Source organism: Diceros bicornis, chromosome 35 (assembly GCF_020826845.1).
Source record: "Diceros bicornis minor isolate mBicDic1 chromosome 35, mDicBic1.mat.cur, whole genome shotgun sequence".
In the NCBI taxonomy this organism is placed as follows: domain Eukaryota; kingdom Metazoa; phylum Chordata; class Mammalia; order Perissodactyla; family Rhinocerotidae; genus Diceros; species Diceros bicornis.
Window position 1 is genome coordinate 28,345,662 of NC_080774.1, and position 26,144 is coordinate 28,371,805.

General features: G+C 54.3%; 4 protein-coding genes across 10 annotated transcripts in view; all 4 read right to left on the reverse strand.

The window, feature by feature from the left end:
* LOC131398392 (calcineurin-binding protein cabin-1-like) overlaps positions 1-2,680 on the reverse strand; it is a 36,490-nt gene extending 33,810 nt beyond the window's left edge. For 2 of the 4 annotated variants that reach the window (XM_058531900.1, XM_058531899.1), the window contains exon 1: positions 2,249-2,377. The gene's annotated coding sequence lies outside the window, so the exon portion shown is untranslated. Of the gene's footprint in view, positions 1-2,248; positions 2,378-2,631 lie in introns of those variants that run through there. The other 2 variants (XM_058531902.1, XM_058531901.1) reach the window with 2 other exon arrangements.
* A 2,260-nt stretch (positions 2,681-4,940) lies between these two features.
* Positions 4,941-7,282, reverse strand: LOC131398398 (D-dopachrome decarboxylase). 2 transcript variants are annotated; one of them, XM_058531905.1, is made up of 3 exons: positions 7,091-7,282; positions 6,618-6,835; positions 4,941-5,195 (listed from the first exon to the last, which is right to left on the reverse strand). In XM_058531905.1, exons 1-3 carry the CDS (start codon positions 7,196-7,198, stop codon positions 5,123-5,125), a joined length of 399 nt encoding a protein of 132 aa, XP_058387888.1. In that variant the 5' UTR covers positions 7,199-7,282; the 3' UTR covers positions 4,941-5,122. The 2 variants fall into 2 exon arrangements, with proteins under 2 accessions (XP_058387888.1, XP_058387889.1); XM_058531906.1 differs by having other exon boundaries at positions 6,618-6,793; positions 7,091-7,279.
* A 1,652-nt stretch (positions 7,283-8,934) lies between these two features.
* On the reverse strand, positions 8,935-13,778 carry LOC131398391 (glutathione S-transferase theta-3-like). Of its 3 annotated transcripts, XM_058531896.1 has the most exons (5): positions 13,619-13,778; positions 12,159-12,246; positions 11,441-11,591; positions 9,682-9,858; positions 8,935-9,358 (listed from the first exon to the last, which is right to left on the reverse strand). In XM_058531896.1, the coding sequence occupies exons 1-5, from the start codon at positions 13,728-13,730 to the stop codon at positions 9,164-9,166; spliced, it is 723 nt and encodes a 240-aa protein (XP_058387879.1). In that variant the 5' UTR covers positions 13,731-13,778; the 3' UTR covers positions 8,935-9,163. The 3 variants fall into 3 exon arrangements, with proteins under 3 accessions (XP_058387879.1, XP_058387880.1, XP_058387881.1); XM_058531897.1 differs by lacking the exons at positions 11,441-11,591; positions 13,619-13,778 and having other exon boundaries at positions 12,159-12,224; XM_058531898.1 differs by lacking the exons at positions 11,441-11,591; positions 12,159-12,246; positions 13,619-13,778 and adding an exon at positions 10,011-10,615.
* Positions 13,779-15,661: 1,883 nt separating this feature from the next.
* LOC131398400 (glutathione S-transferase theta-3-like) lies at positions 15,662-24,348 on the reverse strand. The gene is made up of 2 exons (XM_058531907.1): positions 24,237-24,348; positions 15,662-15,768 (listed from the first exon to the last, which is right to left on the reverse strand). Exons 1-2 carry the CDS (start codon positions 24,346-24,348, stop codon positions 15,662-15,664), a joined length of 219 nt encoding a protein of 72 aa, XP_058387890.1.
* Positions 24,349-26,144: the final 1,796 nt, after the last annotated feature.

The window sequence follows — 26,144 nt, forward strand, 5'->3', positions numbered from 1 at the left end:
TGATGAGGGTTTGTCACAGCTAACCTCAAGGAGATCCTAAATAGCCAAAGCCGGAACAGTGAGCAACAAAATGATGATAATATTAGATTTTGACCCATAGAATACAATGAATATCCATGGCGTCCATCCTGACACAAATAATAATCAAATAAATAAAGGAGAGAAGGGATAGCTCTTCCTTCAATTGAATTTCAATTAATAAATGTAAAAGGAGAGAGAGAAATAGGAAATTACCTTTAGGCAAACAACACAAAGATCCACAGGTGGATGCTAAGGTCAGTGAGTGTAAATCTGTGAGAACCGGAATTTGCATCCTCTCAAAGTATCTCCCCAAGACACTTACCGACTAGAAAGGGAAAGAGAGTGACTTCACAGTGTAGAAACCTGGCAACACCAACTGAATCAAGTGATCAAGGTAAATATCCCCAGTAATAAGACACAACATCATCTTCAACTCCTCGATATGATGCACTGAGAAGAACACCATGTTTGTGTTGTTCTGGCCAAAAACACACAACGTCACTCCAATCATGAGAAAACACCAAACATACCCAAACTGAGGGATATTAGACAAAATAACTGATCACTACTCTTTACAAGTAGAAGGCCAAGACAAGAAAAGACCACGTAACTGTTAAGCACTAAGGAGAAATGACTTAACGCAATATGGGATCTTGGATAGGATCCCGGAATGAAAATAGAACACTGGTGGAAAAACAGGTGAAATTCGAACTAGGTCTGTAGGTGTGATAATAATATTGTACCAATGTTACTTTCCTGTTCTTGATAATTATACTATGATTATATAAGATGTTAACCTGAGGGGAAGTAGGTTGAGTGACCTATGGGAACTCACAGTATTATTGCTGCAATATCTAAATCTAAAATTAGTTTAAAATAAAAAGTTTAAAAAGAAATAACCATCTGAGATTATGTATTTATCATCTGTAGCAATGTGAGGATGGGGACCACATCTGTATTGTTAACCACAAACCCACTAAAAGGAGCTTAAAAAAAAGCAGCTACTGCATATACATAAGAAAGTATCTACTCATTTCTCGGACTCGCAGCCCAGCAGTTGCACTTTCTCAGAATAGCGCATTCAGGAGTTCAATCTTACAAGTTTCCAAATTCCTCAGAGCATGGTTTTCACGGCCTTAAGAACACACGATAAAGAAGAGCACACTCTGAGCATCTCATACCCGGGTCCAGTGATGAGCCGTGACGTCTCCTGTGTGCTCTGGCCCGGAGCCGGGAAGCCTAGGTCTGCAGCTCAGGGTGGCACTACCAGGCTGTGCCGCTGACTTGCTCTAAGATGCCCCTCTCCGAGTCTCAGAGTAGGAAGCTCTAAACTAGACCAGGCGTCCACAAGCTAATTAGCCCACAGTTTTTGTACAGCCCAGGAGCACAGAATGCTTTTTACATTTTTAAGTGGTTGAGAAACTTCGTGACACATGAAAATTATATAAAATTCTAATTCCAGTGTCCATAAATAAAATTTTATTGGAAAATGGCCACTCTCCTATGTATTGTCTTTGGCTGTATCCACAGTTGACACCAGAGTGGAGTACACAGAGTCTGGCCCACAAAGCCTAAAATACTTACTCTTATAAGTATGATTATACTTATTATATTCACAACATATTACAATACTATTCCTGGGCCAGTCCCGTGGCTTAGCGGTTAAGTGCGCGTGCTCCGCTGCTGGCGGCCCCGGGTTCGCATCCCCGCGCGCACACGACGCACCGCTTCTCCGGCCATGCTGAGGCCTCCTCCCACATACAGCAACTAGAAGGATGTGCAGCTATGACACACAACAATCTACTCGGGCTTTGGAGGGAAAAAATAAATAAATAAAATCTTTAAAAAAAATACTATTCTATTATTATATTTACAACAAAAGTTTGCGGGCCCTTGAAGCAGCCCCCTCTGAGGATATTTCAGTTCTAACCACGGTTATGAACCACACGGAAGGCACCCTGGCCGCCCGGGAGCCGACCGTCCCACGGCCACGGCCTGTCGTACCCAGGCCCCAAGACTGAAGTGGCGCCCCCAGCCGCTGGAGCAGACACCTGCGAGCGCCGGCAAGCTCCGCCTGGCCAGGCCCGCCCCGGCCCGGGAGGCAGCGCAGTCAAGACCGCCGTCGGGAGTCGGGCTGCCCCCCGGTTAGCTGGGTGACTTTGGACGAGTCCCCGGACCTCCCGGCCTCGGTGCCCTCCCGGTAAAGGGCGATCATCACAACACTCACCTCGCAGGGCTGCTGCGAAGGTGAAGGGCAAGGACGCGAGTCAAGGGTCAGCGCCGGTCTCGGCCCGGGCAGACGCGGGATCAATGGCGGCTCGTGCTGTGGTCCCTGAGACCCCTCCCGAGGCCGGGCCCGTCCTGGCCCCCGGGGCGGCGGCTCGCCGTGAGGCGGCCCCCGGGGCGGCCTGGAGGCCCGGCCTCGTCGCTCCCGCGCTCCGGCCTCGGTTTCTCCGACGGCCGCACCGAGGCTGCCGGGGGATCCCCCAGCGCCGGCCGCCCCTCAGGCTCGCGCCCCCACCCCGCCCCGGCTCCGCAGAGTCGCGCCCCACCTCCCGGGGGCCGCCCCCAACCCGCGCGTACACCCGCCCCACGCTCCCCGGCACTCACCAGGCATCTCCACGGCAACGGCCCGACCGCCCCGTCCCCCGCGCCGGCCGGCTGCGCGCCTGACAACAAGGCGCGCTCCCATTGGCTGCGGTGCCGGCTCCGCCAGCCAATCAGCGAGGCGCACGCGCTGCTCCACCGCCCGGCCGGCGGGCTGCTGGGCCCCTGCGGGTGGCGTCGGGCGCCGAGCCGAGCGGCCTGAAGCGCATCTCGAACCTCCGTGAGTCTCCGCTGTGTGCGCGCGCTGCTGTGGGCTCGGAGCGCCGGCTCGCGGAGCGGTCGGACTCCCGGCTCCACCGCTGGTAATACGTGTGAAGAGTCGGGCTCGGTGCCTGGCCCCGAGCAGTCGCCAAATGACGGGCTGTGTTATCGTTGTTACAAGCGGGACAGGTGCTCTGAAGGCAGTGGAAACGTGGGGAACGTTTAGAGGGAACCCGGGGAGGAAGAGTCGTCTTCTTCATATTACCTGTGCCTCACCTCTTTCCGAAAAGGATTTGAAGCCCAAAGGCACAGATGCAATCAACTAGTGAAACAAAGGGGGGAAAAACCCAAAACTCAGAGACCCGGGAAACGAGGGAGTGACAGCATTCCAGAGCCGAGAAGAGGGTCCCGCACGGAAGGGTTGCCGAGCGCGGCTTCAGCTTCGGGCTGAGAGACGTCACGCTCTTGGGAGCTAAGCGTTTTGGGGGAGGCCTTCACCCTGTGGTTGAACCTCATAGCTGCTGGAGTCCAGCAAGGATGATTTAAATAGCAATGAATGACATGACTTTCTTTTTGACTTTCAAGACAGTAAAATCCTGGTGAAGAACTCATAGAGTCAGTTCAGTACAAGAAAGCTTTACTGATATGCCAGGAGGTACAAAAATAATTGAGTCACTAACTTTGATTTTGAGAGGCGTACAGCCTTGGGGGACAGGGGCAATGAACAGAAGCATAAACAGATGGTTTCAAAGTTTCATGGATAACATGCAACCTAGGGTGCAGCCTCCACCCCCAGTTGTATCTTGAAAGGGGCTCTGGAGACAGTCTGAGACAGTCGAAAAAACATGAGAAGGGTGGTCCAAACAGCAGGGAGCTGTGTGGCAAGGGTTTGGCGGTGAGAAAGAGTGCAGGCCACAGGCAGAAGCCTTGGGCAGCACGGTATTGCCAGGGGACAAAGCTCAGGGCCACAACGGGGAGATAATGCTGGAGAGGGGGGAGGGCCAGTCCCCACAGCAAGCAGATGACATCCCTCTCACTACAGTGGGGTGAGAGATTTAAGGTGGGGAGACCAGATTGGAGGCTGTTGCCTTATGGTCCTGGCAGGGGCTAGGGCTGAATCCCTCCTTGGGCACTTCAATCGCTCTTTTACATACAACCCACAAATATTCCCTGAGCCCCTCTGGGAAGCAGGACACCCATGTTGGCGGAAGGAATGACTGCAGAAACAGTTGGGACAGGGAGCCAGGGGAAGGAATTCCAAGCTCTAGCTTTTCGTGAGTCTTCAGCAGTGGTCAGGTACAAACACAGCAGGCAGAGGCACATTCCACTGGAAACTAACTTTGTTAACTAGGTGGACTGCGTAGACTGAACATCTCCATCTGGTGTTTCACTGGTGCACTACAGACAAGGATGATCAAACCTTTAACTGTGCAGGGAAACACAGCACCCACCACAGAGTCTTAAGACATGTAAACTCTTCATTGAACATCTGGAAGGAAACTGAAAAGGACACTTCCTCTGGGCTCCCCCCACCCCACCTGTATATTCTCTGAAATGCAAAAGCATGACATGGTATTTTGATGGGGGGGCGGAGATCCCATTCATTCACTTTCTAGTGGCAGACATTGCCTTTCCAGGTTTGCCATTCTGGGACATGGATTTTACAAGGTGCACAGCTACAGAGAATTCTCAGCAAGACTCATGGGAGAAGACGGAGTTTGGCAACGCCCAGGAAAGGTCTCTGAATCCCAGGCTGCCCTGCTCTCCTGCTGGGCACAGCAGTCCCCTTCAAGGGGAGGGAACTGCCCAGACCAGCCCAGGCTGAGAATGGAAACATCTGGTCAGCAGAGTCTGCAGGAAGGCCCAGGCTAGAGCAGGCTGGCAGCCTTCCCTACCAGCCTGCACATGGGCATGGAGAGCAGGGCCTCCAGGCTGAGCCCTCCACCCTCGGATTTGAGCAGCCTAAATACAATACATGAAAGAGCGGCCCTGAAGACAGGCAACATCCCACCTCCCAGGTTCCCTCAAGTCCCCACCTCATTAGCCAGCCCCTCTGCCCAGGATGGCCCAGAATGCCAGGGAGGGGTAAAAGGAAGTAAAGAAGTCGTGTCTGAAAGACGAAGCTCTCTTCATTTATTAGAATGAGGATGGGGAAGAAGAGGATTGTGAGGTCACAGGCATGTCTGCACGTGGGGGTGCCAGAAGCTGGTATCCACCAAGCCCTCACTCTGCCAGAAGGCTTCTGTGGAAGGGGCCGCCAGCTCACAGATGCCCTGGATGCTCTCCATGCCAATCATAAAAAAGTGACGACTGTCCCCTTCTTGCCAATCTGCCAGGGCTCCAGGGGGAGAAAGCGCATAATTATCCTTCAGGAGACAAAGAAAAAGATGTCATCAGCTCCTTGGCTAATTATTCCAAGACCCCTAGCCAGGCATTCCCACCATGGGCTCCCCAGCCAGCCGGCCTTAGCCCCCCGGGCATTTGCAAGCCTGCCTCTCCTCCCAACCCCCAACAGGGCAGTGGGCCTGTCAGGGGCGGGGTGGTGGCTGCACCTCATTGTGTCCCACCCAGGAAGGCTACTCAACACAGCAGCCTCTGTGGTCACTGTATGCCCTGTCTATGGGCTCAGAGGGCAGCCCTCCCTCTTCCAAACTGCAGGCTCCCAGGACACCCTTGGGGGGAGTATGTGTGACCACCTCAAGTTTTCTCATCTGTAACTAGGCATAATGGAGGTATCTACCTCATGGGGGTGGCATGTCTGCATGAGCGGGTGTGCAGAGGGGAACAGAGTTTGTAAGGATCAAATGGGATGATGCCCGTAAGGCACCTATAGGGCACCTGGCGCGTGATAAGTATTCGCACATTACTTATTGTTGTTAGAATTATCGTCTCTCCTCACCTTGAGGACCAGGTCCGAGCACCTCCCAGGAGTGACCATTCCTCACCAGCCTTTCTGGGCCAACAAAGGCTCCATTCTCAAAGGTTCTTTCAACCTTCTCATGCCCTTAGATCCTCACAGGCATGGACTGGGCTCAGGAATATTTTTCGCCCAGGAAGAAACTTTAACCTTGCCACAGGATCCCAGGTTTGGGAGCTGTAGGGGCTTCCTGGGGAATCACTGAATCCATGCCTCTCTATTCACAGAAGAGAAGGCTACAAACCAGAGAGGGTTCACTTCCAGGTTTGTCTGGGTCCCCAGCTCTGCTAGACCCAGAACCCAGGCCTCCAGACATCTGGACCAATGCTCTTACCACTACTCCGTGACCCTCCTGGGAGCCTTACCTAGGACCTGGTTGGGCCACAGGCCCAAAGGCCACAGCCTCAGGACATACCCAGAATTCCACCTCACCAGGCCAGAGAAATTCTCCAAGAAAATTACTCTTGATTTTCTAAGATGTAGGCAGCTGATATGGCTATGGCTTTGTCAGATAACAACATCCTAACCTGCCAGGTGCGGAAGCAAATATAATACATTGCCATCCCATGCAGTGTCCCCAGGGAGTGGTTAAAGGAAAGGCTTCCCCCTTCACAGATGGAAACACAGAGGTTTAAGAGGTCACGCCTTGCCCAGGTGTCATAGGGACAGCTGCAGAGCCAGGAATTCATTCAATTCTGATACCACTCTGAAGGCTGACCCTCCACCAGGGGGCCAGAGAGGTCAAGGGTCAAGTCTTCTGTAGTGCCAGGAATTTATTTTTTCCCCCAACTTTAGGAGGGGCATTGAGGTAGGATCACTATCCCCCGGTGGCGCAGCAGTCCAAGAGGGTCCTCTCCCTGCTCCTACGCACCGGTCCTGGTCCAGGCCCAGTTCCTTGGTGAGGAACTCGAAGAGGCGGGCGCTGTGGCCGCGGTTCTCCTCGGCCGTGCCCACCACACCGATGGAAGAGACGAGCAGCTGCGCGCAGGGCTCGGTCGAGCCGTTCACCGCCATGGCCAGGCCCGGCCGCACCGTCGCGTTCACGCGCTGCGGGGGACACGAAAGAAGCCGCTGTAGGCCAGGCTCGCTCTGAGGACAGAACGGCGCGGGGTCGGTCCGAGACGCACGGGCCCGTGGGATCAGGACTGGGGGCACCGGCCGGGGTCCCTGGAGGTCACGTTGGGGTCATGGCTGGGGAAGGCGACACGGAGCAGACGTGGGGAGTGTGGAGAGCGGGAGGTCAGGGGTCCCTGTCGGTCACGGTGGGACAGCCGGGGCGTGGACAGAGCCCGACCCCTGGTCCACCGACTTCCCCCAACCCGGTGCTCCCAGGCCCACGCTCACGTCCTCGGGTTTGCCCAGGATGGCGGCGGCGGCCGCGCAAAGCCGCTTCTCTAGTCCTGCGGGCACGCGGCCGGCGGGCAAGTTCGTGTCCAGCTCAAGGAACGGCATGTCTAGCAGGAAGGCGCGCAAACCACCACCGCGGAGAAAGAACGCGCGGAGTCCGGGTCCATGTTCCAAGGGTCAGAGACTAGGGGGCAGGGGCGGGGCGCCACGGGAACCGGGCTCCTCATTGGATGGGCAGGCAGGCAGCGCCCCCCGATTGGCTGCCTACCCCGGCCCGGCCGACAACCTCGGCGTACGCGGGAGCTGATTTCCGGAAGTCCTGCCGCCCCGCCCACTCCGTGTAACCCCACCCCCAACGAGGCGTCGGCCGAGGCTTGGCCCCGCTCACTGCGCCCCAGTCCCGCCCCCCCTGCCGCCACACTGGCCGCGGTTTTCCGTCCCCTGTGGCTTTCGGGCGCTGCGGTGTCTGCTTCCTGGCCCACATTTAGATGGAGGTCTGAACGCCCCGCAAACACACACGCCGTAGGGGCGTTCCCCAGGCTCGACCCTAATAACGTTACATCGTCACAGAGGCTTAACAAATGTTGTTGAATGAGTTGCCATCATTTCAAATTCAAGCAACTTCACGTTCAACGTGGGAACCTGCGCTTCTCTTGATCAGGAGACCTGGTGACACGTGTGGGCTCGGGTAGGGCTGGCCAGAGACCCTCGGGCTCACTGCATCCCTACCTGGCCCCCACAGACGTCTGCCTTTGTGGCCTCTTGTGCCTGCGGCAACCTCGCCTCACAGTGAAGTACTGTCCACCAGGGGGTGAGAGCGAGCCAGGTCCTGGTCGACTTCCCAGCAACGTTTAGGGTACCCTACCTTTTTGTAGGCAAAACAAAAGGTGTTATTTAAAACGTGGACATCTGTTGAAAAGGCTAAACAGGGTGCTCTCATCAGTACTGCAAAGTGGTTTGAATTGTAGATGAAAATATAATTGTGTGGGTGTATATGAACAATTTCAATTACACATCTAAAATTCTATATAAGCGGGCATATTAAAGGAGCCTCCACAGAAAGGCAGGCGGGCGGGAGGCTCTGTCTGGTCATGACCCTGTCCCATCAGCAGTTTATTAGATGACTCAGATATCAGAGGGTCTGGGACACAAGGCAGGTAGGTGGTGACAGTCCTGAGGGGAAAGGACAGGGACAGGTGGCAAGTGTGGGACCCACAGTGGGGCATGGAGAAGACAGTGGTGGGGTTATGAGGAGGCAGGGGGGTTCAAGGCCACTGGGCAGCACCCGGGGGCCAGGAACTAACCTGGGACTTCCCTCCCTGCAAGGAGGTTCATGCACCAGGCCTGCACCCCACCTGTGGGAAAGAGTGTCACCCAGAGGGAGAGAGACCTAGGAGACTGAGGCCTGATTCAAACCTGATTCTTCACCGGGTCAACCTCCATCTGTGCTCAGCCCAGGGGGCGTGGAACCAGCTCCCTGCCAGGACTGAGGGGGGAAGCACTGGGCTGAGGAGCCCAGACGGGATCACCTGACTCCCCCAGGGGCTGGGGAGGTTGGGGAAGTGTCCCTGGAGAAGCCACATGGTGACACATGCGAAAAGGCCCGGGGGGCACCACGCAAAGAAGGTGAGGAGGCCTCTGGAAGCAGTGGACACAGCCTGAGCCAAGGTTAGGAGGCTGAGGTGGGAGCTGGGAGGGCCGGGAAATGATGGGCTACTGTGTGCAACCTGGAGGGGGTAGCCCGGAGGGGTGGGCGCAAGGCTTTGAATGCAAAGTTGAGTAACCTGTATTTCAGCCTCAGGTCAATGAGTCACCGTGGAAAGTTTCAAACAGAGAAGGGACAGGGTCAATATGTGTTTATTAAAGCTCTCTCCAGAGGGCACATGGAAGTCAGAGTGTAAGGGGTAAGGGAGGAGACAGACAAAAGAAGGAATGCAGGCCTGATGCATGGAGGGAACCACGGACCAGAGACTATGCAGGATCTCTTGCTCACAGCCAAGGAGAGGCATCTCTTTCTTCTGACGACAGAGTCTCCCTCGTTGTCGCTGGCTCTGCAGGCCTGGCCCCCGCTCATTGCAACAAAACCTGCGCCAAGGGCCTCAGCTTCTCCTTCACGGCCCGGTCCAGTGGAGGCAGGTCCTTGGTCTTCATGAGGACTGCGTGGGCCTCCTGGAAGAGGTCCTCCCCCACCGCGGCCTCCACACGCTGGCGCCACGCGGCCAGCTTGGGTCGGCTTTTAAAGACTTGGCAGCCGGCGCTGACGGGCTATGGGGAGAGGGAGCCGGGCGGGGGGCTGAGCACGGTCAAGTACAAGGCAGCATGACCTGGTTAGGGATTCTTCTGGTGGACTTTCCCTCCTCTGCCACACCAGTGGTAGGCTGAGGTTCTCTTCCAGGAGACACTGGGAAGCTCCTCAATATCCCTGCAGGATTCTGAAGCCCCATGTTACAGATAAGGATGCTGAGGCTCGGAGGGGGAAGTGACTCGCCCAGGGTCCCAGGGCCAGAAAGGGCAACATGAGCTGGTACATTGGCTCCCTCCCAGGATGCCCCACTGCCCACTGGGCAACCCGACCCCTCGGCACTCACATGCATCAGCTCTGTGATGGCCACCAAGTCAGCCACTGAGATGTGGGGCCCGGCGAGGAAGGCCTGGTCCTTCAGGAACTTGTCCTCAAGCAACTGCAGGCACCTGTCCAGCTCGGCCAGAGTAGACGCCAACGTCTCGGGGGGCACTCGTTCACCCAGTAACACAGGGCCCATCAACTGGTGGGTGGGCAGGCAGACAGAAGGCTCAGGGTCTGCCCCAAACCCACCCTGATTCCTGCTCTCATCCAGTCTATCACCAATCCTTCAGGTTTCTCCTCACTCCAGCCCACCCCCTTCTACCCACGGCCACCATCAGTGTCATCTCCTACCCCAACAGGGACAGCCTCCACCTCTCCCTGGGTCCTCACACAGGGCCGCCAGTGGGGATCCTTCTGCAATCCAGTCTGCCCTGGTCTTCTCCCTGCATAAAGCCTTCCATGGCTCCCCACTGCCCTCACCAGAAAAGGCCTCAACACAAGGCCCTCACCAGTGCAGCAGCCATTATCTCCCCACCCCCACCTCCTACTCCACTCCAGGCTTCTCAAATGGGAATGTGCATGCGAATCCCTCTGGGGTCTGGTTAACAGTGCACACTCCTAATCAGTACGCCTGGGTACTGGGGCCCGAGACTCTGCATTTCCAACAAGCTCCCAGGTGATGCTGATGCTCCTAGTCCAGGGATCACCCTCTGAGTAGCAAAGGTCTACACTCACTCGACTCGACTTCTCTCCATTCTGCCCTCAAATGCACCAGGCTCCTGCCCCCACCAGCTTGAGGGGGCTCCTCTCCCAGCCCCTAGGGGCTCAAGGAAGACACTTTCAAGGTTATGGAAACCTACTTTTTGCCAAATGGCCCTTCAGAACAGTGGTGCCCTCCCTGCAGCAGGGCGTGAGCATGCCCGTGTCATGCTCCCTCACACACAGGACACCCACTTCCTGCCGGGCACAATGTAAGCACTCTGCAAATAATAACTCAGAGGACACGTTTCAAAACCCCTGCACCTTTGATAAGGAACAATGGTACGTGCATGCTGCTTTAATGTGCACTGACTGGATTTTTACTGAGGTTAAATGTGTTTCCATCCAGTTATTGACCATTTCTCTCTCTCCTTCAATTAAATCTCTGCTGGTTTCCTTTGCCCATTTTTCTCTCGTGTCTTTGTCTGATGGGTTTCTAAGAATATCTTAAATATTAAAAACGTTATTTCTTTCTAATATATCTTTGCCAAGATCTTCCCCAGTTTTTCGCTTGTTTTAAGTTTAATCCTTTTTTCGTTACACAAAACTTCATTGTTTGTGTAAAATCAATTACTCTACTTTAAGTCTCCCACTCTTCTTAGGCTTAGAAATCCTTGCCCACCCAGAAGGCAGACCGACATTTCTTGAAATGTCTCCTCATTTCCTCCTAGTTTGAGTTTTTCACTTAACTTGACCTCTCCATCTGGAGAGTCTATGTGTAGCAAAGTGAGGATTTGATTTTTTTCTCCCCCAAAAGGCAGTCTTCCCAGGCAGCTGGGAGTGTGCAAAAGGGCAGAGGATTCATTTCCAGCAGCACCTGGGGGTCAGTCCCTGGCTCTGTGCTCAGGTTCCCCTCTGAGAAACAAGTTGAAGTCAGTTAGCCTAGGGAGTCTGCACTCTAGAAGTCAGTGTTCTACGGTCTCAGGTCTGAGGGCATGTTTTAAACAGAAAGCACCATTCGTGGAGCATCCTGGGAGGGGCCCTGCCCCTCGCGTGTGCCACACGGCCCAGGTGCAGCTCACCTTCTGCCACGTGGCCCGGAGGCAGCTACTCCGCAGAGCTGTGTGCTGCCACGCCAGGTACTCATCCACGCGGGCGCGGGCCTGCAGGTCCTGGGGGTACCAGTGGTCAGGGGCCTTGTACTTTCGGCTCAGATACAGCAGGATGGCCACACTGGGGGACATGGCAAGTGCAAGGGACATGCCCCAGTCACTTTTCAGCTACTCCACAGGGGCCGGGCTCTGGGTGAGGTAGGACCCCCCTCCTCACATGTCTTTCCCCAACTCCTGTGGGTGGAGCATTTCACTATCTCCATGGTGCAGAGTAGGAATGTGAGGCTCAGAGAGATTAGGTGACTGCCCAGGGTCGCACAGCTCTACACTTAGCCATCCCATCATCTGAACTAAGGGACCAAGTGAAAAACAAAATCTCATGGGATTTCAGAAGGCGGGGGGTGTGCTCAGAGAACACTTCCATTATCGAAGGGGCACCCAGCCTGGGTCCTGAAGGATGAGGCAACTCCAGCACCACTCCCCAACATATCCAAAGCACGGACACGCCAGGAGCAAGGCCAGGGCCCCCTCCCAGCCCTGGGCTCCTCTGCCCACTTTAACCCACTCTCCATCCTGGGGCTGGCATAGGTGTTCAGGACACACAAGCCACAATCCAAGCCATCAACAGTGGACACACAGGTGGCTGACTGGCCCCACAAGGCCCAGCAGCAGCCCAGGGACCCATTACCTCTCAGTCAAGGTGAAGTCCCCGTCCTTCAAGGCTGGCACCTTTCTCAGGGGGTTCACCTGGACAAAGGCATCGCTGTGATGCTGGCCTGGGGAAGAGACAGGCGGGTGGGGTGAACGCTGAGCACTGTGAGGTCTCTGCCCACGCTCCACCCCCACGTCCAGGCACCAGCTTTCCGAGGCCCCATCCAGGTGGGGCATCAGAGAAGAGGAGGTCACTCCGCTGGTCACCAAGTCACAGACACTGAGCCCACCAGAGGTCCACCCCTCCTGTGTCCACCCCCCTTGGACCTGGGCCGAGCACCATCTCAACCTGGGCCTGGGGGGAGGGTGACTCCCTGGAGCTGTCGTCCACCCCCACCCCCACCAATTCCATCCACACGTCAGACACTCCAGCCTCCTCCCTGGGCTCTAGGCTTGTCCCCTGCAATCCAGCTTCCTATGCAGGCTGGGTGACCTGTCCACACCCCAGAGCTCCAGCCACACCTGCTCCCAGCCCTCAGTCCAACCTCGCTCTCCCTAGGAGCCCCTGCCCCATTCAGCCACCCTGCTTCCAGCAAGTCAGCTCTTCTTTCTTCCCTGCACCCAACCCTCACGATTCCCTCCCCACTGGGGGTTCCCAGGTCTGACTCACTTGTGCATACCTCTCCCCAGCCCGGGCCAGTGCTGGATGGTACACCAATTAACGTGTGTGGAGTGAGAGGGCCTCAGTGGAACCAGGCTCCAGCCTGGCCATAAGCCCACCTGTGGGCCTCTTCGCCCCTCTACTGAGTGGACAGTATCACCCCTACCCATTCTCTCTCCAGAAGCTGCCTCTGTGCCCAGCCCCCATCCCAAGGAAGGCTGGAAAGGCAGAGCAAGGTGGCAGCGTAGCTGCGGGGGGCACCAAAGGCAGAAGGTGGGCAGGCTCAGCTAAGCACGAGTCTCCCTCCTGGCCTGCCCAAGGGGCTCTGGATCCTGGGTTTGCCCTACTGGCCAGTTACCGCCCTGTCCCCTCCACTGGATTCTGTAAAGGTGGGACCTAGGCAGGGGTGGGCAGGAGTAAAGAGGAGGCGAGACCAGGTGGAACAACCTGCTCCTGCCGGCAGCGGCAGAAACGCAAGAGATGGGGCCCACTCTCCCTGGGAAATGAGGAGACAGTTTCACTGTTTTCTCCAAGCCCTGGTGTGGAGGTGTTGGGGCGCTCATCCCACTTCCCACCCACTCACCCCCCGGCCGCTTTCTATCTGCTCTGCTCCCTCTTAACCTGTATTTTGAAAAATGTTTTGTATTCGCTCGGCGAAGGTGGAGGCTCTTTAAAAATGCACAGCTGATAACTGATGCCACGGTTTCCGCACTGGAAAGTCTGTCTCTTCCCGTCTGTCTGACTGCGTCCGTCTCCACACAGGCTGCCCAGAACCCCCACACCACCCCCTCACTACGTCCCCCCACCGCCCCCAGCCCCCTGCCTGCCGGGCGCACCTTTGAGCAGCTCCACGGTGCGCAGCTCGAAGGGGATGCCGTTCTTCTTGGCGAAGATGTAGACGGCGCGGCAGGGCTGGGACAGCAGGTCCAGGTAGAGCTCCAGGCCCATGGCGGGGGCGGCGGGCAGCCCCGGGGAGCAGGACGCGGAGCGGGAGCGACGGGCAGGAATCGCCAGGCAACCGAGTCCACAGCGGCGCGCAGCCCCGCCCGAGCTCGGCCTCGCCATCCCCGCCCATTGGACGGCTCCGGAAAACTTTGGGCCAATCAGCGGCGCCCCCGCTGTCCCGCCTTCCGTCTCCAGGGCTTCGGGCTGCAGGCCTCTTACGTGGTGGGGAGGGCACAGGGAGACCCGGGCTCTGACCGGGGGCGAGGGGAGTCTCGCTGCCAGGTCACACCCCTTCCCTGGACGTCAGGGTTGGGCGTCAGATGGGGCAGGGGGGATGGTAATGGGAAACGGGACGACGCCAAGGGCGCTTCCAGCACAGACCCTCAGTGAATTTAGGCTGGAGAGGGCTGGGCTGCCTGCAGTAGGCCAAGCCACCTCCCCCTCACCCAGGGAGGGGGCTGAGGGAGACGGGGCTTCGGAGTCCCCGAGAACACAAAGGGAGGAGAAAGGAGGTGCAGCAGCCTCTACTGGGCCCAGTGCCCAGAGGCTGGGGAGGGTTTCTGGACCCCTACTCCCTGCACAGGCCAGGCCCCCGCCCCAGGGAGGAATGAGCCGTCCTCCCCAATCCCTGGGGTCTTCTTCATTACACTCCAGCTAATCCCTACCGGGGAGTGGATGCTCTGTGGAGCCCATCTGGAGATTGGCAGAGGGGCCTGGAACTTCCTCACTTCCTTTGCAGGGCCAAGTCCCTCCAACTTTGGCCCTGGGGCTCCTGAAGCCTGTGGCTCTGACACCCCCATTCCATAAGAGGGCCTTCTGGCTATGAAGACCCTGCCCCCAAACTCAAGATTCAGAGGAAAGCCCCTTGGCAAGAGGGTCACTTATTGGGAAACTGGAGAACAGCTTGGCCTCCCTGGTCCCCCAAGCTCTGGGTTTAAGGAAGACCTACTTCCCAGGAGACTGCCTTCTGACCTAGTGCTGCAGCCCTCTCCCGGTTGGGAGGGCCATGTTCTCCACCCCTTCAGTGGCCTGCCCTCCACAAGACCCCTTTGGCCAGATTGCGGCATCATCCAATCTCCCTGCTTCCTCCCTGGCCACCCTCCAGTCCGACCCCAGCAGCCAGAATATTATTCCAAAACGCAATCTGAGCATACCGTTCTCCTTTAGGGTTACAGCTCCTGGCACAGCATTTAAGGCCCTGCACGACTGAGTCTTGACCAGGAGAGTTGCTGTTTAGATTTTCCCCTCCTGACCAGTTCCTCAGGACAGATGCAGGACTCAGGCTCCACAGTCCCTGGTGGCAAAGGGCCATGTCCTGGGGGGCTGGCCCAGCCAACTGATCAGTCCCTGTGCCTACAGCCCGTACATGAGAGATGCCTGCCGCCCCTATGCTGTCTGATAAATCACTTTCTCCAAGAACTACAAGTCTAGAGGGCATTTGTTAATTTCACTCTTGGCAACCCTCTGGGGAAGCGGACCCACAGGGCCCAGCAAGGGGGGTTGACTTTGGGATAGAAACCAAGCCCAGTGCCAGGAGAGAAGGAAAGTCAAATCAACCACACATCAGAGTTAGAAGCAGAGGCTCAGGCTGAGCCCAGCTTTGTTTCCCAATCTGAAAATGAAATGTAGTTAAAGGAGACAAGGTCTGGGTATGCCGTTCTCGTTGTGGTTTTCAGGCAGTTGTGGAAGATGAGGTGAGGGTAGCCACCTGGCCTGGGGAGCAGAGGTGCAGTGGGACTCGGGCAAGTCACTCCAAGGGACACTGGAAATGAAGGGACATTTGTGAACTGCCAAGGGCAGTGCAGGGGCGAGGCTTCTCGCCTCACAGGATCATGGCCAGCCCCCGGGGCATCAGCTTCTGCTTTATGGTGGGGTCTGCAGATGGAGAGTCCTTAACCTTCAGGATGACCTCATGGGCCTCCCGGGAGATGACCTCATGGGCCTCCCGGGAGAGGACCTCCCCCATTGCCACCTCCACACACTGCTGCCATGCAGCCAGCTTGGGTCGGTCTTAAAAGACTTGGCAGCCAGCACCCACGGGCTGTAGGGAGAAAGGGGTAGGGGTGGATGTGGATTGGTGAGGCCAAGGATGGCAGCATCTGCTTGATTTGGGGGCCGTAAAGCTCAAGAAGAGGTTTCCACACATAAGCACAGGCCAGGTGGGGGCGCATGAGCAGGACTTCGGTAACCACCCAGGCCCCCCGCCTAGCAGGTCCGCGCTGCCCACAGCACTCACATGCATCGGCTCCGTGATGGCTACCGGGTCAGCCAGGGAGATGTGGGGCCCAGCGAGAAAGGCCTTCTTCTGGAGGAACTTGTCTTCGAGCAGCTGCAGGGTTACATCCAACTCTGCCAGCGTGGCTGCCAGTGTCTCAGGAGATACCGGCTCACTCATGAACATAGGAAACATCATCTGGTGGGTGGGCAGGCAAAGCAGGGGTTTAGGGGCCAGCCCAGCCTTGGGGGCAGGAAGGTCAGTTCCCCCTTGCAGCTGCTTCCTGGTTCCCTACATCTTTCTTCCATGGCCTGGCCATGTCCGCAGGGAAATTCTCAAAGGACTCCCATTCCCAGAAATGTTCCTGCTTCCACGATCTCTGATTGCCTAAGCCTCAGGGGCATCTGACAGAATGACTCAAGGGACCTGAACAAGGAGTTTCATACTTTGTGGTGGGGGGCTGGCTTAGGAACCTCTTTCTTTTATAACATCTGTCCCCCTGAAGATAACATCGGTACCTCTGACAGTGTAAGTCATTAGGAGGATGGGCTTTTAAGGTCTCCACTCTGTCACTTATAAACTGGGTGACCGACAGCAAAATACTGTAATCCTCTGAACCTCAGTTTCCTCATCTATAATATAGGAATAAAAGTGACGCCCAGAAAGGGACAGTCCGTTGCCAGAGATGGCACTGCCAAGAAAAGACTAAGCCAAGCATAGAACCGATGTCTTCTGACCCAGTGAGCTACCAGGGACTAAGGAGGAGAGCCAGGAGGGAGTGGCGTCCAGGCTTCCGGGAGGAGGGCACTTTGGGGGGGAGGCCGTCTACAGCCTCAGGCTGGCAGAGCTGCCAGGGAGACACAGGGGATGGCGAGCCCGGGAGGGGGGCTTCGGGCTTTGTTTGGTAAGGTTGCTTGGGGGAGCCCGGGACACAAGAAAGGTAAAGAGGACCAGGATTATACACAAGCCCTGGCTTATGGCTTCAGTTTCCTCCACATACAACAAGGTTGAGGGCATCAGCAGTCGCCCACTGGTGGCCTGGAGGCGCGCGCTGGGCTAATGACATTCCATTGGATACAGAGTTTTTGAAAATATAGATCAGTTGCTGACGTTTAAAAATGGAGACATTTCATAAAAAATCCAGATTTCTAGCTTCTTTTTAACATAAAGGGCGTGGGCCACACGGGGCCGGCATTCCTACCTGGTACCCCTGCCCGGTATCTAAGGCTGATGCTGGGGAGGAGCTGCTCCTTCAGGAGGGCACAATGGGCTCCCAGTCAGCCGAACACCACCGAGCCCACCTTTCTCCTGTATTATCTGCTTCGCCCTTGCAAGAGACTGCCCTGCATAGCCCTTCTGTTCTCATTGGGGGTTCCAAAGTTCTTGGGGTTTTAAAAAGTGTTTTTGTTCCTCTTTAAATATAAAAACCACAATAGGGTAATAAATAAATTCTGAATCATTCATATAATGAAATACTATAGAGTAGTTAAAAATGAATAAATTAGGTCCACCCATAGCAATATGGAAAAATGCAAGTCGCAGAATGCTAGGAGAGCATTTATGTAGAATTTTAAACACTGGAAGCAAAACTTGATTTTGCTAATGACTGCACATAAATGTAACAATGTATAAAATTGTGAACTGGAAGGACAACCAGACCCCAGAGGGAGGGTGGCCTCTCAGGAAGGAGTGAGGGCAACAAAGAGGCCTTTTGACTTTTGTCCTTTAATGTTTCTTTTTTATATAAGAAATGACAGGAGACAGAAAATAAAGCCCATGACCCAGAATTAGCCATACACTTTATTTATTTATTTATTTATTTATTTATTTATTTATTTATTTATTTATTTATTTAGTGAGGAAGATCAGCCCTGAGCTAACATCCATGCTAATCCTCCTCTTTTTGCTGAGGAAGACCAGCTCTGAGCTAACATCTATTGCCAATCCTCCTCCTTTTTTTCCCCCAAAGCTCCAGTAGATAGTTGTATGTCATAGTTGCACATCCTTCTAGTTGCCGTATGTGGGACGCGGCCTCAGCATGGCCGGAGAAGCAGTGCGTTGGTGCGCGCCCGGGATCCGAACCCGGGCCGCCAGTAGTGGAGCGTGCGCACTTAACTGCTAAGCCACAGGGCCAGCCCAGACATACACTTTAAAACATGAGGAGTTCCACTTGTGATTCGGATACCGATAGTGACCAAGAAACACTGCTCCCACCATAACGACAGCACTGGAAAGAAAATAACCTTATTTTTCTTGAAAGGAAAATCAAAGAACAAAAAAAGAAACAACAAAGCCTAAACCTGTGCTGTCCGACATGGTAACCACAAGCCACAGGTGGCTACTGAGCTCTGGAAATGTGGCTGGTCCCAGCAGAGACGTGCTGTACATGTAACATACACGCCAGATCCTGAGGACTTAGGGCAAAAAAAAGAGTGCAAACTATTTCATTAATAATTTTTCTATTGATTACATATTAAAATGATAATTTTTAAAATGTTTAACTATGGTAAAAAACACATAACATAAAATTTACCATCTTAACCATTTTTCAAAATTTATTTCTTTTATTGAGGTCACATTGGTTTATTAACCATTTTTAAGTGTATAGTTCAATGGCATTAGGTAATTCACATTGTTGTGCAACCACCACCGCCATCCATCTCCAGAACTCCTTTCATCTTGCAAAATTGAAACTTTGTACTCATTAAATAGCAGCTTCTCATTCTCCCCTCCACCCAGCTCCTGGCAACCGCCATTCTACTTTCTGTCTCTAAATTTGACTATTCGAGGTATCTCATTTAAGTGGAATTTATACAGTATTTGTCTTTTTGTGACTGGTTGATTTCACTTAGCATAGTGTTTTTTCAAAGTTCATCTATGTTGTAACGTGTCAGAATTTCATTCCTTTTTCCGGCTGAATAATATTCCATTGTATGTATACACCACAGTTTGTTTATCCATTATCTGTCGATGGACACTGGGATTATTTCCACTTTTTGGATATTGTGAATAATGCTGTTATGAACATAAACAAATATGTCTTCAAGACCTTGCTTTCAATTATTGTGGGTATATACCCAGAAGTGGAATTGCTGGATCATTTAGTAATTCTTTTTCTTTTTTTTTTTTGAGAAGAAGATCAGCCCTGAGCTAACATCCGATGCCAGTCCTCCTCTTTTTGCCGAGGAAGATTGGCCCTGGGCTGACATCTGTGCCCATCTTCCTCTACTTTATATGGGACACCACCACAGCATGGCTTGATAAGTGGTGCGTCGGTGTGTGCCCGGGATCCGAACCTGTGTACCCTGGGATGCCAAAGTGGAGCCCGTGCACTTAACCGCTACGCCACTGGGCTGGCCCCTAGTAATTCTATTTTTAATCTTTTTGAGGAACCACCATACCGTTTTCCATAGCAGCTGCACCATTTGACATTCCCACCAACGGTGCACAAGTGTTCCAATTTCTTTGCATCCTCACCAACACTTGCTATTTTCTATTTTGTTTTGTTTTTCTTATATAAGAGCCATCCTAATGGGTGTGAAGTGGTATCTCATTGTAGTTTTAATTTGCATTTCCCCAATGATTAGTGATGCTGAGCATCGTTTCATGTGCTTACTGGCCAAAATGATTATATTTTGAACATTGAACTAAGTAAAATATATTCATTTCACCTGTTTCTTTACACTTTTAAAACTACATATGTGGTTCACTTTATGCTTCAATTGTGCAGCACTGGACTCAATGAACTAAATTCAAGAGGAGCACGAGCCTTTCCCAGGTAAGCCACTTTCATCCCTGGGGTCCAAGCAGGCAGGGGTGCCAGCCTGCCATCAGCGTAGGACTTTTCCACCTGAGCAGCAATGTGGGGAACTGAGGGCAGGGCCAAAAAGCAGAGAGAGATCAGAGTCGCAGTCGTAGTTGGTGTTTAGATTCCAAATCCCCAGGAGCAAGCGAGGGACCTGATCCCACCCTCAAGATACCTGAAACCACAGATGAACTGAAACTAACTAAAGCCACAACCCAGCCACCTCCTGATCAGCTGAAGAGATTAACCTCGTACTCTGGCTGCCTGACAGAGGAGAGCACAAGCCCCTTCTAGGGGGACTTATTGTGTACTTCGTCTCTACTCTTCTTTTAGACATAATATCTGGCACACAATAATAAATTATAAGACATGCAAAGAAGGAGGAAAATATGACCCATAATCAAGAGAGTAAAGAATGACCAATAGAAACAGACCCACAGAGGACGCAGGTGTTGAAATTAGCTGACAAAGACTTTTAAGTAACTATTATAAATATGTTAAAGAATTTAGAGGAAAAGATGGATCAAATGGGTGAACAGATGGTGCATTTCAGCAGAGAAGTGGAAACTCTTAAAAAGGAAGCAAAAGGAATTTCTACAACTGAAAAATACATATCACAAATAAAGAATGTTTTAGATGATCTTAACAGTAACCTGGGCCCAAGTGAAGAAAGAATCAGTGAAGTCAAAATCAGGTCAACAGAAACTATCCAAACTGAAAAGAAGAATACAATGGTGCCTTAGCCCCTTTGGGGTGACACCCTCACTGAACCCCTCACCTTATGCCACAGGGTCCGGCAGCAGATTCTCCCCAGGGTTGTATGCTGCCATGCCGGGTACTCATCCACATGGGCGTGGGCATGCAGGTCCTGAGGGCACCAGTGGTTGGGGACGTTATACTTGTGGGTCAGGTAGAGCAGGATGGCCACACTACAGGGGAAGGGAGGACATGATGGGTGGGGGGAAGGGACTGTGCTGGGGCTTTATACAGAGTCCCTTCTTTAATCTTCCTGACAATGTGCCAAAGTATTTGCTTCATTTTCCGGACAAGGAAGCCAGGCATAGAACAGTGAAGGGACTTGCCCAGGGCACACAGCCTTTGGTGACAGAGCTGAGAGTCTTTCTGGGGCTAATACCCAAGCTCATCTCACCACCAGGCAAAATCCCACAGCAGAGCAACCTACCAAGTGTTCAGAGAGCCATGCCAGGTTTGTGACCAGAGAGTTTCTGATCAGAGAGCCAGAGAGAGCTTCCTGGAGGAGACGGCAACAAAGCTGAGCCTTAGAGAAGCTCCGTTCCTTCCAGCCTGCGTCCACTCTCATCATCTCGCACTCAGACCAGCCCAGATGGTCTGATAGCTAAAAAGGCTTTCCTGTCATCCCTTTGCTCTTTGTTCTTTGTCACCGCTTTGTTCTCCCTTGAGCATCCTGTAGGAAACACTGCGGTGCTGCAGGATCTGGGACAGCAGAACAGACAAGACCCCTGGAGCTCTCCTCCTGCCCTGAGTTGTGAGGGCTGCCATGGTGTTGGGTCAGGGATGGAGCTGGAAGGGCACTGGGAATGCATGATTAGGGGCCATAGCACCGACTTTCAGGAACTTGGGCTACCTCAAGGTCTGGGCAGCCCAGCCACAAGGGCAGAAAACCTCTGTCTCTGCCACGGGCCCATGTTCCCTGTTGGGAATCCTGCACCCACGCCCCAGCTTAACAACGCACTTGTGTGTGCAAGATACCCTGGGCTCCTTTTGCTCCCAGCTGATTGTTCAAGTCACCTCTGAGGAGGGCTGCAGGGCCCTGGGAGCCACCGACCTCCTGAGGGTGAGAGAAGACACAGAGAAATGCAGAGATTGCACACTGCCCCTGGCAGCTACCCACGGATGCTCCACGCTGGGCAACACAAGGACTCAGGCCAGTAGGGGGCAGCAGGAAGGAAGAATGGCACCTGCAGAATGTCAAAAGGATTCTCCAGAGGTGCCCCCCGTCTCGAGATTCCAGACACGAGTTCTACAGCTCCAGGGTCTCCTTGTTGTGGGAGGGGTGACTTAGGTGACAAAAGGGGCAGAACTGGTAAAACGCTGACTTTCCCTCAAGAGGTTTCCACTTCTTGGGAGCTGTTGTGATGTACAACATCCACGTGTCTGGTGGTCATCCCATGGGCCAGGCCACCCAGGGAAGCTGCAGCCCAGAGATGGAGCCACCGGGGAGCCCCGATGCCATGGGCCATCTCAATGCAAGTTTGGTCAGAGGGCTGCCCCAAGGGGGTGAAGCTGCCATTCCCTGCCCTGCCCTGTACCCCTGTCCTGGGGTGCTCCCCCCAACACCCACAGGATTGGTACAGAAGTAAAGCAGATGCTTGCTTTCCCGCCATCCCTGTGAAGTGGAACGTGAACAGGCAGGGGCCTGGTTCCAGCTGTGACTCTGTGCGACATTGGGCAAAAGACTCTTCATCTCTGAGGACTTTAGTTTCTTGTCTATAAAGTAGAGGATTCGGACAAGATGATTCCAGCAAGGTCTGGGAGCAGCCGTGGAGCCCTGGTTACCTCTCAGTCAAGGTGACGGCCCTATCTTTCAAGGCAGGCACCTTCTTCAAGGGGTTCACCTGGCAAAGTCGGCGCCGAGATGCTGGCCCACAGAGAGCCCGTCGTGGTGGGTGGTGGGAGGAAAGCCCTGACCCCCGCATGGCCTGTGCCCATTCTCTGGAATGCCCAGGCCCCAATTTCACGGCTCTTCTCCAGCTCCCAGCTGCTCTCCGGCATGGCAAAGGCTGGCGGGGGCCTCGGGGGGAGGAGCGGGAGGCTGCTCTGCCAGACCGTGCAAAATAGACCTCGACATCTCTTGCCAAGTCCCCATGGGCATAACCTCCCCCCACAGCCCACCGCTCTGCAAAGAGCTCAAGATACAGGGCTGGTGCTCCAGCCGGGCCTTCACACGCTCCCTGCCCACCACCTTTGCACCATCACCAGCTTCACGAGCTCACATTCGGGCTGTCCCAAGCTGCAGGGGCAGGGTGGCTGGTCACCTGAGTGGGGCTCTGACTTCCTACAGTGCCGCTTTCCCTGTGCACTCTAAGGCAGGGGCACTAAACACAGAGAAGTGGCCTTTCCTGGTTCTATCTGTTTGCAACCAAGTTCTGCTGGCCCCTCTGTGTCCCCTTGCTCACCCTGCCCCGGGCACTGAGGACACAGCTGGCCCTGCCTCTAGGCTCTGCTGGAGCTGAAACAGTTGCATTCTTGTCCTACCCACAGCCCCCGAAAGTTGCAGCCCAGTGTCCCCTGGAACCCTGGCCTCTCCTTGAGTTTGTCTGAGATGTTTCTGCTGCTGCAGATGCAGCCAGAGAGAAGCTTGTGAAGGGCACTTAAGTCTCATTGCTGCGCTGCTCAACAGCCTCCAGTGGCTCCTCATTACCCCAGCATCAGATGGAAGCTCCTCAAAGCTGTACACAATCGCCTTAACCCTCCAGCCTCAACCACACCTGCCATCCTCCTTTCCCCTCCCTTCAGACTGCTCCATCACCAGGGACACCCTCCCTCCTTTCCTGGTGAAACACACCTCCCACTGCAGCGCTCTACTTGACAGCCTGGCTGGGCCATCCCCTTGTCCCCTGCCCTCTCCCCTGCCCCACACTCTGCAGAGGCAACCTCTGGGCAGGACAAGGGGGCAGTCCACAGAGGAAGCTGGGAGGAGAAGATGAGGCAGAGGATGGGGCAAAGGCAAATGGGCAGGCGAGGGCTGACCTGTGGGGGAGCGCTGGGTGGAAGGCTCAGGCCAGCAGAGTCGCCTTACCTGCCCCCAGCAATACACGCCTTCTGCTTCCCCATTACCCCCCAGCTGCCAGGCCTCGGCATGCCAGCTGTGTCCTTGGGGCCCTGCTAGAGAAACAGACCCTCCAGCTCAGGGTGCAGGGCTCACCACCCCCTGTGGTCCCCCTCCTGCTCCCAGCGCACACGTGGGGCGCCCCCTCCCAGCAGGAATAAGAGAGCCAGAGAACAAGGTAACTGAAGGCAAAGCAGGAGGAGAAGAGGAGGAGGGGCCAGAGGGGGCTCCAGTGCAGACTGGGCCAGCGCAGAGAGCAGGCCGGACAGTCCGGGCCCTGGGGCAGAATTTCAGCAATTGGGGCCACAAAGGAGGGACCGGACTCTGCCCCAGTCTCTATGCTCGGCCCCCTTAAGCCCTCGCCTCCTGCCCCATCTCTTTTTGGAGGTCCTCTATCCCTGCGCCCAGGTGCACCCCTTTCTGTTCCCCAGGTCTCTCCTCCTTTCCTCATGTTGTCGGCCCGTCCCCACCCCTTTATTCAGCCTCAGCTGAGCCTCGTCGTCTGTTCCAGGGACAGAGCAGAGTTTGGGGAATTCCCGAATCTCAGATCTTCCCTGTGGCTCAGCTTTTTCAGTGATGGCCCCAGGAAGGGGGTGGCCGGAGAGGGGCCCCTTAAGCCATGTTTGGCCTCCCTGTCCTCCTGGATCTTTCAGCTCCCCAGACCCTGGCAGGGCCCGCCTTTGAGCAGCTCCACGGTGCACAGCTCGAAGGGGATGCCGTTCTTCTCGGGGAAGATGTAGACGGCGCAGCAGGGCTGGGACACCAGGTCCAGGCAGAGCTCCAGGCCCATGGCGGGGGCGGTGGGGACAGCGGGACCAGAAGAACAACCCAAGGGACACGGTGAACGCGAGCGCTGGCACGCGGAACCCGACCAGGACGCATGGTCGCGCCCCCCACACGCCGCTCCCCATTGGGCGGCCCCGGGTGCCCAGGCACTTTGGTTCACTCCTCGGCCTGGGGCGTGTCTGAGGGGCTCAGGGCCTGGCGACCCATGGGGCAACCGGATGGTCGCCCCTCGGAGAGTCTCGCCAAGGACCCCCAGTCCCAGTCCTCTTGTGACTGGCTCATTTCACTTGGCCTAATGTCTTCAAGGTTCATCCATGTTGTAGCGTGTATCAGAATTCCCTATGGTCGCCATTTTACAGATGAGGAAATTGAGGCGTGCAGTGATTACAGAACCAGAAAGTCTGGCTCCAGAGTCCATGCTCTTAGCCCCACGCTCCAGAGATCCTGGTGCTGGCAGGTGGCAAGGCCTCAGGGCTTGTGTTCAGTGTCTGTGGTAACTCCCTTCTCTCCATTCGCACGCCCTGGAATTCCACAGCCTTGGCTCCTGCTCTAGAGCCCAGCGCCTCCATCACATTCCCGGGGTTTGTACCTTCTCTGCTCTGGGCCTCTGTTTCTCCATCTGTATAATGATGGGCAGAGATTCAGCAATCTCACTTCCGGGCATATAGTCAAAGGAAATGAAAACAGGTTGCTGAAAAGGTATTTGCACCCCCACGTAGACTGTAGCAGTAATCACGATAGCCGAGATATGGAAACAACCTAAGCGTCTGTCAGTGGGTGAACGGGTAAAGAAGATGTGGGATATATATATACAATGGAACACTATCAGCCATGAGAAAGAAGGAAACCCTGCCCTTTGCAATAACATGGATGGACCTTGAGGCCATTACACTAAGTGAGGCAAGTCAGTCGGAGAAAGACCCGTACTGCATGATGTCACTTATGTGGAATCTAAAAAAGCCAAACTCATAGAAACAGAGAGTCGAATGGTGGTTACCAGGGGCTGGGGGTTGGGGAAATTGTGGAGATGTTTTTTGAGGGTACAAACTTGCAACTAGTAGATAAATAAGTTCTGCAGATCTAATGCACACCATAATGATCATAGTCAACAATATCATATTTAAACTTCACAGTTGCTAAGAGACTAAATTTTCATTCTTCTCACCACAAAAAAGAAATGATAATTATGTGACGTACTAGAGCTGTTAGTTAATCATATTGTGACACATAAATGTATCAGGTCAACACGGTTGTATACCTTAAACTTACAATACATCAATTATATCTCAATTTTTTAAATAAAGAAAATAAATAAAATGATAGGGAGGCCAGTGCCCTCCAGGACCCTTGCAGGTCACCACCCTGGACTCACCTGCTGAGCCTCAAGTCCAGGCCGGCTCCTTGCCACCCCAGGACCCCCAGAGCCTACCACCCGGCTGGGCAAATGGTGTCAGTGCCATGTGTCGTTTCCTAAAACAAGTCCAACTGCAAATGCATCAGCAGGGCCATAATGTTTTCTACACAGAAGGGAACACTTCTGCAAAGGTGAAGGATGGTGATAACGACTTTTAACTGAAAAAAAAAAAATGTTGACGGAAGACGAGAAATTCAGATTTCCATGTAGAAGTTTTAAAAAGGATCTGGATACTCAGAAGAGGCAGCGGCCACCCTCTCCCCACCTCCCGCTGACCCCAGTCAGCACCCAGGGAGGAGTGGAGCAGGACCCTGGTCTAAGGCTCAGCCTCAGTCTTGAAGGCTCAAAACCTAATTAGGTCCATATTCCAGGACTGATCCTTTTCT

Coding starts and splice junctions, on each gene's coding strand:
- LOC131398400 (XM_058531907.1), bottom strand. CDS start 24,348: ATGGGCCTGGAGCTCTGCCTGGACCTGGTGTCCCAGCCCTGCTGCGCC. Junction 15,769..24,236: donor CACCGTGGAGCTGCTCAAAG/GCGGGCCCTGCC, acceptor TTCTCCCTACAG/CCCGTGGGTGCTGGCTGCCA.
- LOC131398391 (XM_058531896.1), bottom strand. CDS start 13,730: ATGGGCCTGGAGCTCTACCTGGACCTGCTGTCCCAGCCCTGCCGCGCC. Junction 9,859..11,440: donor TCCGGGCCACGTGGCAGAAG/GTGAGCTGCACC, acceptor CCCACCCACCAG/TTGATGGGCCCTGTGTTACT. Junction 9,359..9,681: donor CCATCACAGAGCTGATGCAT/GTGAGTGCCGAG, acceptor CTCTCCCCATAG/CCCGTCAGCGCCGGCTGCCA.
- LOC131398398 (XM_058531905.1), bottom strand. CDS start 7,198: ATGCCGTTCCTTGAGCTGGACACGAACTTGCCCGCCGGCCGCGTGCCC. Junction 6,836..7,090: donor TCCTGGGCAAACCCGAGGAC/GTGAGCGTGGGC, acceptor TTCTGTCCTCAG/AGCGAGCCTGGCCTACAGCG. Junction 5,196..6,617: donor CTGGGCCTGGACCAGGACCG/GTGCGTAGGAGC, acceptor TGTCTCCTGAAG/GATAATTATGCGCTTTCTCC.